General features: G+C 33.3%; 1 protein-coding gene across 8 annotated transcripts in view; it reads left to right on the forward strand.

Moving 5' to 3' along the window:
- Esco1 (establishment of sister chromatid cohesion N-acetyltransferase 1) overlaps positions 1–17,611 on the forward strand; it is a 73,249-nt gene that overhangs the window by 38,146 nt on the left and 17,492 nt on the right. For all 8 annotated transcript variants that reach the window (XR_013342359.1, XR_013342360.1, XR_013342358.1 and 5 more), the window contains exon 8: positions 1,206–1,337. Coding sequence is in view for 5 of the 8 variants with exons in the window: in XM_077792250.1 (XP_077648376.1) it covers positions 1,206–1,337 (132 nt within the window). In the remaining 3 variants the exon portion in view is untranslated. The remainder of the gene's footprint in view (positions 1–1,205; positions 1,338–17,611) is intronic.

The following is a 17,611-nucleotide window of genomic DNA, read 5'->3' on the forward strand; positions in this document are numbered from 1 at the left end:
AGATGGGTTTCACAACAATGTGAATGTACTTAACATACCAAGCTGTATACTTAAAATTGGTTAAGATGGTAAATTTTATTTATATTTTTCACAGCTACAATTTTTTTTTAAACTACCTGAAATTTATTTCAGATAACATTTTGTTAGTAGTTTGAATTCTTTAGAATGAAGTGTCCCATCATCCCCCCAGGGTTCTGTTGATGAATTGCCAGATCTGTTGACCATACTGGTCTTGAACTGAAGGATCTTACGCCAGCATCAGCCTACTGAGTAGCTGGAACTATAAGTTCCCAGCTTCCCTTTAGTTTTATAAGTGATCTTTTATTTACCATTTGATATTTCTCTGCTTTTTGAATCACAAGTCACTAGAGATACTGTTATCTTAGATCCTATTCTTTTGAGTAATTACTTTAATCTAAATGCACAATTGTAAGCGAAAAGAGTAAAGGCATTATGCCCTTTTAATTTACTCTTGAAGTTAGGTTATGTTACTAAATTTTTTTGTTGTTGTTGAATAAGGATAAGAATTGTTATGCAGCATGAGGTAAATAGAGTATAGAATAATTGTAATCAGTTTTTTTGTGCTTATTTAATACAGAAATGACAGAAAATTACCTTAAGAATTTCTGGTGACATAAAAATATTTTTTTAAATAAACTACATATTTTTAAGTAAACTATAAACTATTAAAACAGACTTTTAAGACATTAAAAGATATATAGTTTATAAAACACTATTTCCTCTAAACTCTAGAAGTATGATTATTTCAAATATAAAGTTTATATTCTTATTTTTAGAGTATTGGCTATTTGGATTTTTTCCCTGAGTTTGTAATGTTAAAGATATTTCTCTTTTGGGGAGATAGCTTAGTGGTAAGGTGCTTGCCTAATGTATGGAAGTTCCTGGGCTTCATCCCCAGTAGAGTCAAAACAAAACAAAAAAAAAAAGAAAGAAATTTCTTAGTTCCTTAAATGGTTGTTATATGCTGTGGAAGGAATGATCAAGTTATTAAAATGGATATTTCTTAATAAAACTGCAAACAGATTTTGTACGGTAGCATCTTAATGTTTATAATCAACATTGAATGCTACTCGTTATAGATAAGTCCTTTTCACTTTATGTTCACGTTATAGCTTTCCAGGATCATGTTTTAGAATAATTCTTTTGGGAAGAAAGAAAACCTTTTGTTTGTTTTTTGTAAATAGGATGCAGGACAAAAAAGATTTGGAGCAATGTCCTGTAATGTTTGTGGAATGCTTTACACAGCTTCAAATCCAGAAGATGAAACTCAGCATCTGCTTTTCCACAACCAATTTATAAGTGCTGTAAAATATGTGGTAAGTGGAATTTGTGAATTCTAAAATGTTAAAATCAGATAATTGGGTCAGGATCTTAGATGAATTGCCAAATCGTTGAAAAGTTTCTGATTTTAGGAAATTATTATATAAAGCACATGTTGTATACTGGCTTATTTTAAAACTAAAACAAATATAAAAACCAGGTAATTTATTCTGACTGGTTTCTATCTTGGCATTTTTAATTTATTTTTTTTTTCTAAAAGTTATTGTATCTTTTCTAAGAAATAATATTATTTAACTTGAGTATGTTTCTTTAGAGTTTCCTTTGATTTTAATAATTATTATTGTTAATAAACCTATTTAATATTCATACAGATTGGTGTAACTTTGTATTTGGGAGCTGATAGTAATATATATCATGTCAAATAGGTAATTTGGGGATTTCCTTTATCTTGCTGTCATAAGAGTTTTTCTTTGATAATTAAAAGCAAAAAATTCCAGTATATTACAATTCCACAAAGCAAATATGTTTTGGAATAAATATATCTTAGTGTAAATTTTTTTAATGTAAATGCCTTTGAGCCATAAATGGGTATTATTAATGTTTGTTTCTGGAAATAGCAAAATTTTTAGCAGTTTTGAACCATTTCAGATATCTTGTGAAAATAGTAATTTAATATAATTGCTGTTTACCCATATCTGAAATGGAATGTTTTTATTTTATACATGTTACCTTCAGTACTGTACACTCACATTAATAAGACCTCCAGGATATCTGAACTGAGATCACCAATTCATTCCATATATGCCTTTATTATAGTTATCAGATGTTAAATTATTTAAATGTCTTTATTGGCCTTAGTTACATTCATATACTTAACTTTGGTTGAAGGTTTTGTATTCTTTATTTGATTTCTCTAGTTTTTTCTACTGAGAATAGGTGAGGTTTTCCTTTTTTTTTGGTTTCCCTACTGTGGTCATTCCTTGCATTTCTTATTTCATTTTCCTTTTCCATACACATTCTCCTGTTGCTTCACTAAATAAAATACAGTGTGTGTGTGGATATAAAACATTTGATTTGCCATTTGAAATTTGTACTTTCTCGATTTGACTAATAATATCTTGTATCTTGAAAAGAAAAAAAATGGTTCTATCAGGTAGCTAAATTATAGAATACTTAAGGGCAAAATTACCTTTTAGGTTATTTTATATACATGAACCTGGCAGATGTCATTTCTGTTCAGTCTGCATTCTGATGATCACTTAGTTTCCTAAATATTTGTAAAATTATGTTTCAAAGACTTATTCTTCCCTAGGAAAATTCTTAATTTCTGAGGGAACCATAAAGAAATCAACTAGAAAATAGGTCTATACTCTTCCAAGGTGCAAGAAGAAATTAAATCAATTTCTTGATTTAACAAAGTATAGCTATCACCTTCTAAGCAAATTCTGACTCTGTTATAAGGCTACAAAACACTGTAGACACCTAGGGGTCAGTGTCCCAGTTGACTCCTCCTCATATCCTCCTTGATGGGACAGAGCTATGGGTTACTTTATTTAATTTTGAAGTAAGCTCAAGAGAAGGAATTGAGTTTAGCAGTTGGTCATTCTTTGCTAACATCAAGATCACTATTCTTACCTTTTGCTGTTTTCAAATGTAGGTATACATATAATCTGAGTAGGGACTATTTCCAAAGTGTTGTAGAATTCTTTTTATATATTTAGAGAGTCTAAAAGTATCTTAATGATGATCTGTTGTAACCACAGCTCTGTATTTTAGGTTGTGACATTAAAACATTTATTGAGCACCTTGTATTATGCTTTATACAGACGTTAAGCACTTGTAAGATGCTGTCAAAAACATTTTATCTGTTATTTTTTTTGGTGAAAAGCAAATTAAAAAAAGTCATTTGGTGCCCTAGCTTCAGTTCATGTTAAATGGATAGTGGTCAGGAACTGGAAGTCTACTTGAGAGTATTTAAAAAAATAGAATAAATTAGAAAAATAGTGTTACTTTTAAAATTTTAATCTTAATATTCTTTAGAAAATAAACACCTTTTCCTTAGGATAAAACGTTCCCCTAGACAAGTAATAATCATATGGCAATTAGGAATGGCTAATATCCTATTTTTGTGTTTTGGTTTTTTTAATATTTATTTTTTAGTTTTAGGTGGACACAATATCTTTATTTTGTTTTTATGTGGTGCTGAGAATTGAACCGAGTGCCTCACACATGCTAGGTGAGCGTGCTATCACTTGAGCCACATCCCCAGCCCCTAATATCCCATTTTTAAAAAGTTAAACTATGAACGACCAATTAAAAAAAAAAAAAAAAAGTTAAACTATAATATTAAAATTGTGTAGTCTGCTGAGCACAGTGAAGCCCTAGTAAGTTAGACCTTGTCTCAAAATATAAAATAAAAATGAGCTAGGGATATGGTTTAGTGGTTAAATTTCATGTACCAATAAATAGATAAATAAATAAAGTAGTCATAGAGAAATTGATGCCCACCGAGTATGATTTTGGTTGACTAAAGTATTTGTTTTTTCTTTTTCTTATCTCTTTCTTGTTGGTTTGGGGTTAGGGGAAAATAGGCAGATAGTATCTTGATTCCTTCTTTTCTATCTGCCTCGTTGACCCCATTTAGGGAAATAATTATTACTTTTTTCTTTTTAAGAGACAGGGTATCTCTATATTGCCCAGGATGGCTGACTCAGTACCAAACTCCTGGGCTGTAGTGATTCTCTTGCCTTAGCCTGCCAAGTAGCTAGGACTATAGGTATGCGATCCTATACCTGGCTTTAAGGAAATTGAATTTTTTTTTTGTACTTAATAAAACTATTTATGAAGTAGCTTCTTCATGCCTCACTGAGAGGCTAAACTTGGGTTTAGACCTAAGAATTACTTAAGTTTCCTTCACAGACTAAGGTATTGTTTCCTAAAGCTGTAATGAGAAAGAAGACTTATTTGTTGTCAGGCCAGGAACCTATCAGGAACTCTTAGAAACTCAGAAGACCCATCTTCACATTCTTGGCTCTGAAATTCTCATTTTATTCTTACAGCATCATTTGTTGTATTGTTATTATTTTTAAAAGATTACTTTTGTGTTTTGAAAGTTTGTTATGTGCATACTCTACTGAAGTAGCAGCTTGATGAAGCAGAGCCCATGATAATCTATTCATCATGCTAAGGTATGCCTGTAGTAGTTCATGCTTCATTTAGAAAAATAGTCAAAGTAGTTTTAGCTTTTTTTCTTATTGAGATGAAAGAAGTTAGCTTGGCTTTCTGGCACATGTCTATAGTTCCAGCTGCTTGCAAGATTGAAGCAGGAGGATCACCCTAGCTTAGGAGTTTAGGACTATCCTGGACAATATAGCAAGACCCTGTCTCCACCCCCCCCCATATGTGTGTGTGTGTGTGTGTGTGTGTGTGTGTGTATACACACATCAGAAATATTATTAATTCTCTTATCAGTTGTTTTTCTTCAGTTTGCATTTAAGGATTCCTGTATCTATCATGCTAAGTAAAATAAGCCAGTCCCTAAAAAAACAAAGGCCAAATGTTCTCTCTGATACGTGGAAGCTAACCCACAACAAAGGAGGGGAAGAATAGAAGTTCATTGGATTAGACAAAGGGAAGTGAAAGGAAGGGAGAGGGAATGGGTAATAGGAAAGACAGAAGAATAAATTAGACATAACTTTCCTATGTTCATATTTGAATGAATACACGACCAGTGTAACTCCATATTATGTACAACCACAAGAATGAGTTCCTAACTAGAGTAAGTCATACTCCATGTGAGTATATGTGTCAAAATACACTCTACTGTTATGTATATCTAAAAAAATTTAAAAAATATTTTTAAAAATGTAACTAATGAAAAAGCAAAAAAGAAAGGATTCCCATAATCTACTCCATATATGAAAATAATGCTGCTGTCACAGAAAACACGTCTTTTAGCATTTTAATTTCTCTACTAAAGTTTATTGTTTCCTTTATAGATTTTTAAACATAATAACAGTTTGAAACTTCTGTTCTGCTAAGTCTGACTTTGACTTATTTCTGTTTTCTTTCCTCTTGATTTTGGGTCATTATTTCCTGTTTTTTTTGTGGTCCCCCCTCCTCCATTTTGAATAGACTTTAGTTTTTTTTGGAATTGTTTTAAATTCACAGCAAAATTCAGCAGAAAGTATAGAGAGTTCCTGTATGTTCCCTGACAACAGTAGCCTCCCCAACTATCAACATTCTCCATTAGAGTGGTGTATTTGTTATAGTTGAGGAATGTGTCAATGTAGATTGACACATCATTTTCACTCAGAGTTTATATTTTATATTAGGCCTCAGTTGGTTTTGTACATTCTTTAGGTTTTGAGAAATGTTTAATGATATATCTGTTATTGCAGTATCATAGGGAATAGTTTCACTATTTAAAAATCCTCTGTGTTGTACCTCTTCCTCCCTTCAAGTATTAGATAGCTTTTCATCACTGTGACACAATCCCTGAAAAATACAACTTAAAGAAGGAAAGATTTGTTTTGACTGATTTCAGAAATTTCAATTCATAGTTATTTGCCTTGAAGTGAGGCAGGACATCTTGGCAGAGGGCTGTGATGATGGAAAGCTGTTTACCTCATGACAGTGGGAAGCAAAGAAGAAGGGACTAGAAACAAGGATTCCCTTCAACCAGGTCCCACTTCCTGTAGTTTTCATCACCTTCCAATAGTCCATTCAAATTATGAATTCATCACTGATGACTTAGAGCCTACCTCATGATCCAGTCATTTCTTAAATGATCCACCTACATGATTGCATTGGGGACCAAACCTTCAACACATAAGCCATTGTTGGGGGACATTCCAGGTCCAAACCATTAATAATCCTTACCTCCTTAACCCCATTAATCTTTTTAACTGTGTCTATAGTTTTACCTTTCCCATAATGTCAGATAGTTGAAATCATACAGCCTTTTAAGACTGGTTTCTTGCACTTAGTAGTAAAATTCCTTTAAGGTTTCTTTGTGTCTGATAATCCATTTTTTTTTTTTTTTAAACATTGCATACTGTTCCATTGTCTGGATGTATGTACTGCAGTTTATCCATTCACCTGCTGAAGGACACCTTGGCTGCTTCCAGGTTTTAACAGTTACAAATAAAGATGCTATACACATCTGTATATAGGATTTTTGGTGTGGACTTCTCCTTTGGGTACATAACCAAGGATCATATGGCAATAATATGTTTCATTCTGTAAGAAACTGCCTGTCTGTCTTCTTAAGAGACTATATCGTTTCATATACCTGCCAGCAGTGAACGAAAGCAGAGCAGTCCTCTTGATCTACATCTTTGTCAGCATTTGCTGTTGAAAGTATTGTGGGTTTTTGTCAGTCTAATATGTGGGCAATGGTAACTTACTCTTGTTTTATAAAACATTTCCCTAATGATGTGTGATATGGAACATTTTTTTCCACTACTTATTTATCACCTATTTTCTTTGGTGAGTTGTCCAGGTCTTTTGCCCATTTTTTTAAGTCAGTTGTTAATTTTCTTTATTGTTAAGCTTTAAGAATTCTTTATGTATTTTATTTTTTTGTTTTTGGTACCAGCAATAGAACCCAGAGGTGCTTAACCATTGAGCCACATCCCCAACCCCTTTTTTATTTTTATTTTTATTTATTTATTTTAAAGAGAGAATTTTTTTTAAAGAGAGTGAGAGAGGAGAGAGAGAGAGAGAGAATTTTTTTTAATATTTATTTTTCAGTTCTCGGCAGACACAACATCTTTGTTGGTATGTGGTGCTGAGGATCAAACCCAGCGCCGCTCGCATGCCAGACACACACACTACCGCTTGAGTCACATCCCCAGCCCTGTTTTTTTTTTTTTAATATTTATTTTTTTTTAGAAATAGTTGAACACAATACCTTTATGTTATTTATTTTCATGTGGTGCTGAGGATCGAACCCAAGGCCTTACATGTGCTAGACAAGCACTCTACTGCCGAACCACAATCCCAGTGCTGCCACCCCCCCACACCCCCGTTTTTTTAATTTTTTGCTAAGTTCCTTAGGTCCTCACTTAGTTTGTTGACCTCAAACTTGCAGTCCTCCAGTCACAACCTTCTGAGTCACTGGGATTATAGATGTGTGCCACTATGTCTAGCTCTTTGTAAATTTTGGATAACATCCTTTATCAGATATGACTTTTGTGAATGGTTTTCCCCAGTCTGTGGCTTTTCTTATCTTTTGGCAATATGCTTTACAGAGCAGAAATTTTAAAATTTTAATGAAGTTCAGTTAATCAATTATTTGTCTCATGAATTGGGCCTTTGGTGGTGTTATCTAAAATGTCATTGCCATCTCAAAGTCATCTAAACCTTTTCTTCTCATATCTTCTAGTACTTTGATAGTTCTTTGTTTTACATTTGGATTCATTTTGAGTTAAGTTTTATGAAGGATATAAGATCTATGTTTAACATTTTCTTTGTATGTTTGGTACTGGGAATTGAATCCAGGGCCTTGTGAGGATAGGCAAGTACTCTAGCACTGAACTATATACATTCCCAGTCCCATATCTGTGTCTAGATTTTTTTTTTTAACGTACATGTCCAGTTCTAGTGCTTCTTCATTGTATCACCTTTGTTTGCTCCTATATCCAAGATCAGTTCACTATATTTATGTGAATCTATTTCTTAGCTTTCTTGACTTTATTGAACTGTTTGCTTATTCTTTCACCTATATCACACACTGTCTTGATTACTCTATGTTGAGTGTTTATAGAAGTGTCAGTCCTTCAATTATATTCTCCCCCAGTTAATATGTTGGCTGGTCTGAGTCTTCTCCCTCTCCACATAAACTTTATATAATTAGTTTTGTCAATAACCTCAAAATAATATTCTGATATTTTTAAAATCTATCTATTTATTTATTTGAATCGGGAATTGAACAGAGCATCACTAGCCCTTTTTTTAAAAAAATGTTTTTTAGTTGTAGACGGACCCAATATCCTTATTTTATTTATGTTTTTGTGGTGCTGACGGTCAAACCCAGTGCTTTCTTCACACATGCCAGGCAAGCGCTATATACTAAGCTACAACCCCAGTCCTCCTCAGCCCTTTTTATTTTTTATTTTGAGATTGGGTTTTGCTAAGTTGCTTAGGGCCTCCTTAAATAGTTGAGGCTGACTTTGAATTTTCTATCATCCTGCCTCAGCCTCCCAAGTTGCTGAGGTTGCTTATGTGTGCCACTGTGCCTGGTTCAACTTCCTGAAGACTTGACTGGAATGGCATATGTCATCTGGAAAATACTGAATGTTCCTATCTGTTTTTGTCAGCTTATATGGTACATTGGACATTGTATATGAAAACAATAAAGATTGAAGTAGATAGCATCCTATACTTACCCACAAGATCTCTTTTTTCTATTAACTATGGTGAGGGGCTGATCTCTTAGATCTAATTATGAATTACACTGGGTCAGCGTTGGGTCAAAACTTTAACTTTGGTTACCTTCTGCTTTTAAATTTCTTGAAGTTGATATCAGATATCTCTTTCCAGTAGACATTGGGGAATTAAGTTTCTTAGGACATGAGATTTCTCTATATCTTTAACCCAACTCACCAAATAAATGTCCCTTGGGAGAGAATTGGTGGGGAATTAACATTTGTGTTTGGAACTCCTTCAGATTTTAGGTTGCCATGCTAGCCTCCTTAATGATCATTAACATTTCAGTTGGTTTCTTGTCCTAGCAAGAGACTCTTGTTCTCTGCCTCTTTGTATGTGTATGTTGGGGGGCCAGGTGCTTCAGTCAGGAGCATACTGATGAGCTAAATGCATTTGCTCACTACATCGCAAATGACTTTGAGATGAAAATGATAGCACATAAAATATTTAAAAAAAATTTTTTTTAGTTGTTGGTAGACCTTTTATTTATTTATTTATATGTGGTGCTGAGAATTGAACCCAGTGCCTCATACATGCCAGGCAAGTGCGCTACTGCTGAGCCTCAGCCCCAGCTCAAGTAGTTCTGTTTTTTAAGCTTTTAGTTATATCTGAACAAAATACCTTTATTTTATTTATTTATTTTTATGCCATGCTGCGGATTGAACTCAGTACCTCACATTTGCTAGGCAAGTGAGGTACTCAAAGCTATAGCCTCAGCCCTCAAAGTATTTCTAATATATTGGTAAATTGTTGCTACCAATTGAAAAGTGCTTTATTTATTTATGAATCCTAATAATGAGGTGTTTAGGATTCCTTAATATATGAACATAATAAGAAAGTATCATAATCTCTCCTGTTTGACTTTACATTGTCTGACTCAAGTATATCTTATGAGAAGTATTATTTCTGTAATAGATTCAGATATTGTAATTATAGTAGGAGTTCAGTTAACTGACAGAATTGGGTAAGTTAACATCCAACAACATTTAACTTTTTAGTGGACAGTTATCAGAATACCCATTTAACAGTAGCTTAAATCATAAGCATGGTTATTTTCTTAAGAAATATGGAATAGTGAGGCTGGGGATATAGTTCAGTTGGTAGAGTGCTTGCCTTGTATACACAAGGCCTTGGGTTCAATCCCCAGCAACAGCAACAACAACAACAACAAAGGTGGGGGGAATCTGGAATGGTATAGTCTTAGAGTGGTTCCATTTATTAGCTTAACTCAATAGCATGCTCATGAGTGCTGTTTCTCCCATCCAAGGACTCAACAAGCCAACCCTGCTTAGCCTCCAAGATCGGACAAGATCCAATGCATTTGGGGTGGTATGCCTGTAGACCAATGATGGCTATTTCTAATTCAGCGTTCTCTCATCCTTAATGTGGTGACTTTCCTGCTTCATAGTTGTTAACGTTATGGACCTTAAAGTTCTGCAGTCCAGATTCAAAGCAACATGGTTGTTAATTTTTTCAGAAAATATTCTTTCTTCAGGTGGCCTTTTCTGTTTATCAGTGAAGGACAGCATTTTCCTAGACACTCCCATATAAAATTTTCTTTGTCTCATTATCTAGAAGTGAATGGTGGTAGTCACAGTCACTAATTTAGTTGCAAGAGAGCTAGGAAAGCAGAAGTCTGGCAAAAATAGATAATATAATGATGATTGGTTTTATGCCAGTGGTTCTCAAGGTAGGAAAACAGGATGTTTATTTGGAGGGCTGTTGTCATTTGCATAGGCAGTGGCCAAAGGTGCTAAACTTCCTGCATTGTATATGACACTTCCTAAGAAGGAATATCCAACTGAAAATGTCAATAGCAGCCCTGTTGAGAAATTCAGACTTAAGCTAATCATAATTTATTGTTGGAAATGCATATGTTATCACTTAAACAAAATGCAAACAAAAAGGGGAGAGAATGACTGTGGGTTAGACAGAGAACAGTGTTTTCTATATGGTCATTACATTTAGACTTATAACTTAAAGCATTTGTAATTGTATATTAAATGTAATTGATATGGAGAGACTATTGCTATGAGTATAGAATCCCTTTCTATTTAGCTTTGTTTTTCTCATAAAGTCACAACCATAACCATCCTCTGATTTACTGAAAACAGCTCAAGAAAGTAGTATAGGAACTTAGACATTATGAAGCAATGTGAGAATCTGGATACAGAATCAATCTTGTTTTGTTTCTAATTTTTTTAATACTTATTTTTTTAGTTTTTAGGTGAATACAGTATCTTTATTTTACATTTATGTGGTGCTGAGGATCAAACCCAGTGCCTCGTGCATGCTAGGTGAACACTCTACCACTGAGCCACAACCCCAGCCCATGTTTCTAATTTTTTAAAACAGAATTTTAGATATTAAAGCATTAGATATTATGGGCTGTGCTTGTAGCTCAGTGGCAGAGCGCTTGCCTAGCATGTGTGATGCACTGGGTTCTATCCTAAGCACTGCATAAAAATAAATGTATAAAAAATACAATAACATTTTCTTTAAAAAATAATAAAAATAAAACATTATATAATAATACATTAAATAGAAAATGAGCTCTAAACTTTTTTCTGAATGAAAGAATTTAATATAAGACAGGTTTTATTACTTCTTTCTTTTGAATTCTTTTCCTCTTAATTGGCAGTGATTAAATGCCAAAGAGTTCTATATCATTGTATGACCTACAAGGAGGAGCATTTAAGTACTTTGTGTGTGTGTGTGTGTGTGTGTGTGTGTGTGTGTGTGTGTGGCGGGGGTACCAGGAATTTAACCCAGAGGTGCTTTATTACTGAGCCACATCCCAGCCCTTTTTAGTTTATATTTTGAGACGGGGTCTTGCTAAGTTGCTGAGGGTGTACTTCACAAGTACTTCTTTTTTTAACTTGTTCTTTTAAGGGAATTTATTTTTTGTTGTGGAAAAAATTTTCTTTTTACATTCCTTTAAAAAGATTTTAATTCAACTGTGTGGGATATAGCTCAGTGGTAGAGCAGTGGCCTAGTTAATACAGAAGGCCCTGGGTTTGATCTCTCCAGCACCAAAAATATAAGCATAGAAGAAGAAAATAAAAGCATAGGAAAAGAAAAGCATAGAAGATTTTAATTTAAAGATGGTTTTCAAGTTTCTGATTCATCAACTCTAGTCTTTTTGAAAAAATTATAAAAAGAGTGAGTGTATGTACCTAGAAATGAAAAATTAAACTAGCATTATAAAGTAGAAAATGGAGGGGGGGAAAGGCCTCATGTCTCCCTACCCAATTTCCAGTGCCATTCTCCAGTGATTAAGTACTTTTGTTTTTTAGTGTTTCTTACATAAATAACATGTGTATATAGCAAACATATCTCAAGCTACATATTTGTGTGTGTGTGTGTGTGTGTGTGTGTGTGTGTTTGTAAAGTCTTTTTTCCTCCCAGTGTAAGTTATACTTTATGTTTAGTTCTGTGGGTTGATTTTAAAATATATAAATCACATTTGACTCCTGATTGCTTGCATTTTCTCCTTCTCTAACTATTAATATCTGTCAGTTATAACCAAGTGTTGTGTCATATATATATTATTTAACTTGATATAACTAAAATAATTTTCATTAAGCTCTTGGTTTTATAAATAGAGGTTTCAATCCCTCAAGCTGCTCCAGCCTTTCAAAAACAAATGTTTATTAAATACTTAATTTGCCTCAGGCACTGTGCTATGTGCTTGGAATATAGTGGTATGTCACATTGAGATTTGGTCCTTTTGGAATGTGTAGTCTCTATTGCATGTCTCATTTAGATCTGGGTGGTCCAGTCAGATCCCTATTGCTTTATCATCACTGGATCAAATAAAATTGATCCTAAGATATGATTTATCAAAATAGGTAGTTTTATATTTTATTTTATAAAACCTGTCTTATTAAATTCTTTCATTCAGAAAAAAAGTTTAGAGCTAATTTTCTATTTAATGTATTATTATACATTGAGGAAGTTCAGTTCTATTCATTTATTTAAAATATTGCAGACACGAGAAGAATATTCCTGAAGTAGATACTGCTTTAATATATCTAAAGATTTAAAGATGCATAAACTCATAAGAAATGAGTCAGATCAGCTGGTGTACCCATGTAATACCAGTGACTGGACATTCACACGTTCAAGGCCAGTCTGGGCAAGTTAGCAAAACCTTGGCTTATACTAAAATTAAAAAAAGAAGTTCTGGGGATATAGCTCAGAGGTAGAGAATTTCTGGGTTCAGTTCCAAGTACTGAATTTCTAAAAAGGGAGTTCATTTGCATAAGTGCAAGGAAATAAATGTTGCAGAAGTTTAAACTTTTAAAATTTTGACTTTCAAGGTCTCAAAAAGTCCTAAAAGTAAAAATGGCTGAGGGTGTATTCAGTGCTAAAGTGCCAAACCCCATTACCTGCGTGGGGGTTGGAAGAATCAGTTTTTTCTAAAATAAAACAAAAAATTCCAATAAAATTAGTATCATCTGGGTTAAAAAAAAAAAACAAAAAACAACTAAAAATCCTATATGTTCTTTGATTGCTAATTCACTTATTTGATAAGTGGGAAAAAAAATACTATGCCATGGGCTTTTGTTTGTCGGAATAGCATCTTTTTAATTATGAAAAAGTAATATAAACAAGTTGTTTGTTTTTAGTAGTGAAGTCATTAAAATTGGGAAACTATAATCTGGAAATATTAGAGTGATAAGAAACATGTCAGATTTGATGGTTAAATTTAGATAACATTGTATTTAGTTATGTTTAAGTAGGCTGATGGATATCGTGACTGTTAAATGAACATGAGTCAATATTTAATACATCTTCATAGTTTTAAAATTCTCAGAAAAATTCCTTTAAAAATGTAAATAAGTGGATACTAATTTATTGTATATCTAGGGAATGATAGCAATGGTAATAATAGGTAACATTGGTTGAGGTGTTCCTGTTTACTAGGGACTGATTCAGTCGTTTTACTTTTACTACACTATTTTAATCCTCTCCCAACAAATCATGAGGTAGTTACAGTTAATTTATAAATGAGGAAATAGCAGAAAGAAGCATAAGTATTTGCCCAAAGTCATGTTGTAACTTAATAGAATTAGCTCTGAATGCCTTGAGTTTTGCTATTTATTTGAATTTCAGCAAAAATGTTGTGTGTGCAGTATAGTTTAGCTCATAGAAATAAATTGACCCTATTCTCTTTTAAACTTAAATCCTGACAGTCTTCTTTATTGTCCTGTTGAATTTTAATGAGATGAAGATTTGAGTGACATTTGGCATGTTTTGTAATATTATTAAATTTATGATTGGAAATTGAAACCCATGTTGTAACATCATTTTTGTTTAACTCTAGTCATATAACTTTTTTTCTTCTCAGAATCTTCCTTGATTTCCCCCTATTTCTCTCAGGCATTATGACCCACCACATTATGGCTCCTCCTCCATTTTTTTTTTATTGGTGAATTATTGTTGTACATAATAATGGGATTTGTTGATACGTATTCTTACATGCACACAATGTGACAGTATAATTTGGCCAATATCACTTCCCAGCACTTCCTCCTACCTTCCATTCCTTGATCCCTTTCCTTTTCTTTAAAGTGTATTCTAAGTTTCTTTTAAAAATTAGTATGAATTCCCTTCTTTTAAGCCAAATTGAACTGATCATTGTCTTGTGCATGGCTCATAATTTTCTTTTTTAGTCATTTTGTTCCTACCTGTAGGAACACTTTCTAGTTATATCTGTACCTTTCAAGCCTGGAAGAAATATTGCCTCTTCTACGAATCTTTTTAAAATAATTCCTAATATGATTTAGAATTTTGTTTCATAAAATCATTATAAAACTTTGTTTACGTTATTTTGCCTTCTTTGGTAGGTCCCTCCTTCAATTTGACTTTTTTTTAAACTGGTTCTAGGGATTTAATCTAGTTTCTCTTTAATCGAGTCTGTAATACTTAACTATACACCCAGTTGGAAATTTCTTAAACTTTTTTTGAGAATTAAGAAATATGTTGCATATACATATTGATACGGATGTAGAAACATTTAAATATAAAAGAGCTTAGCTTGACTGGGGGAAACTTCTTTTCAAACATATCTTATTGCATCTTGCACACGTTTATGTACTATTTAATTCTTTTGTTAGATTTGCAGAATTCTTGAAGTCATTGTGACATAAGAGAATAGAATGTGAGTGGAACTGGGAATGTAGCTCAGAAATAGAATGCTGTGTAGCATGCTTGGGGCTCTGGTCTCCAATATTGCAAGAAAAAAAGGAAAAAGAAAAAAGAATGTGAGCTTAAACTAGAAAGATATGGTTCTCTAATGAGCTACTTATGACAGCAAACTATTTTTTTTCAAGGTTTGGATGGATTCTGTTTTTCATTTTTTTTGGTTGTTGATGGATCTTTATTATTTATGTATTTGTTTATTTATACGTGGTGCTGAGAATCGAAACCAGTGCCTCACACATGCCAGGCAAGTGCTCTACCACTGAGCCACAACCCCAACCCAACAATAGCAAATCTAAACTACTTTCACTGTAATTTTTTTTCTCAATTTGTAAGAAATGAATATAATATCTTGTGGGGTAAACATTTTCTAGATTCATAATTTTTTTATTCAAACATATTTTAACTGCTTTCTGTGCTCCAGGATCATAGATAGTTTTCCTAAAAATTATTATTATTCAAAAGATAATATGTAAATTCACAGATCAGTGCAAAAGGATAGTTAAGTAGATTGTTGAAATAATATGGAAAATACCAGAGTATCAGAGTATACAGTATAAATATAGAGCAAAGATATATGATAGAGATTGGAAAAATCAGATTAACATCTGAGTAGAGTCAGAAAGGATAAGTAGAAGTCCCTTGAACTCATAAGGGTATAGAGCAAAGGCATACCAGGCCAAGGGAACTGTTCATAAATGACCTTGTAAGGTCTGAGGGTATCCAAGATTTAAAAACTCAAAAGAAAAAAACTTAGTCACTATAATGATGATGGGAATTGTATTTATTGGGGGCATATTACTGTGTTAGGCATTGTGCTCAATATAGTATAATGTTTCCTTGTTTAGCTATTGTGTTGTGGTGATTCTACCATTTTCTAGGTGAGAAAACCAAAATTTAGAGAAGATATTTGCCCAAGACCACACCTTGAATCAAATCTAGTGCTTTCTGATTTTTAACATCCTTTTACCACTGTGCTGTACTACTTGGATCACATATGAATTACCCTTGTGGTAGGTGGTTAATATAGTTCCTGAACTAACTGAATTTCTCCATGTATTTGTCACTTAAAGTCTAATAGTAGTATCTAAAACGGGCAGGGGGAAATGGGGGTTGGATACTGGAGATTGAAATCAGGGGTGTTTTACCACTGAGCTATATCCCCAATCCTTTTAATTTTTAATTTTGAAACCAGGCTTTGCTAAGTTGCCCAGGATGGCCTTGAACTTAATATGTTCCTGCCTCAGCTTCGCAAGTCTCGGATTACAGGTGTGCATTATCATGTGCAGCACATCTAAACTTTTTCAACACTTTTAATGTCAATATGGTCATAATGACTACAAAAAAACTTTCATCAGTATTAACACAAGATTATTTGCTAAAAAAATTTTCAAAACATTCATTTAAAATTAGCTTTTTGAGCTAGTCAAGCATTTTAACATTTTTATCGTACTATTTTTTTTAAAGATGGAAAATAGGAAATACAGATAAGCTAAAGGGGTGGGGGAATTTAAACCACTCTACTATAATTCAGATCACTCTGTTTATATTTTTGGTGACTTGAAATATTTGTTAATGAGTATTTACATTCAAAATTGATTTGCCAGGGGCTGGGATTGTGGCTCAGTGGTAGAGTGCTCACCTAGCATGCAAGAAGCACTGGGTTCAATTCTCAGCACCACATAAATGTAGAATAAAAATATTGTGTCCATATAAAACTTTAGAATAAATATTTTTTTAAAAAAATCATTTTGCCAGGCGCGGTGGTATGCCTGTAATCCCAGCAACTTGGAAGTCTGAGGCAGGAGGATTTCAAGTCCAAACTAGCCTCAGCAACTTAGTGAGGCCTAAGCAAGTTAGTGAGACCCTGTCTCACTATAAAAATCAAAAAGGGCTGGGGATATAGTTTATTGGCTAAGCATGCCTGTTTTAAATCTCCAATACACAAATAAATAAATAAGCAAGCAAATAAATAAAATTCATTTCAATAGTTATTTCAAACGTTTATAATTTTAATTTACTATACAGTTTTTCTGCAGTATATGCCTTCTCTCTGGGGTGTTGTCAAACAGAGCATGTGATTCTGTTTTTAATGAATTCATTTTAATTTCATTTTTAAAAGATTTTACAGGTGTGCAGTTGTGCACACCTGTAATCCCACCTATTCAGAAGGCTGAGGTGGAAAGACTGCAGGTTTGAGGTCAGCCCTGGCAACTTAGTGAGATCCTGTTCTTAAAATAAAACAGACCTGGGAGTATAGCTCACTGGTAGAGTGCCTCAATACCATAGAAACTTAAAATTTTAAAAAAGTATAATGTTTAACTCTGAAGCCACTTACATATATATTTAAAAATATATATTGTAGTTGTAGATGGACACAATACCTTTATTTGTTTATTTATTTTTTAATGTGGTGCTGAGGATTGAACCCAGGTCCTCTCACGTGCAAGGCAAGTGCTCCACCGCTGAACCACAATCCCAGCCTCCCTAAGGCCACTTTTGTGCTCCTCTAGAGAGTCACTACTTTTCTCAGCCCTAGATAACTACTTTACTGATCAGATAATTTTACATGTATTTTTCTTTTCCAAATAAATGGTACCTGAGCACACCTTGGTCTTTGGCAATAGGTGATTTGAATTATTAAAAATAAGTTCAAATTAATCAATCTCTC

This window comes from Urocitellus parryii, chromosome 13 (genome assembly GCF_045843805.1).
Source record: "Urocitellus parryii isolate mUroPar1 chromosome 13, mUroPar1.hap1, whole genome shotgun sequence".
Classification (NCBI taxonomy): Eukaryota; Metazoa; Chordata; class Mammalia; order Rodentia; family Sciuridae; genus Urocitellus; species Urocitellus parryii.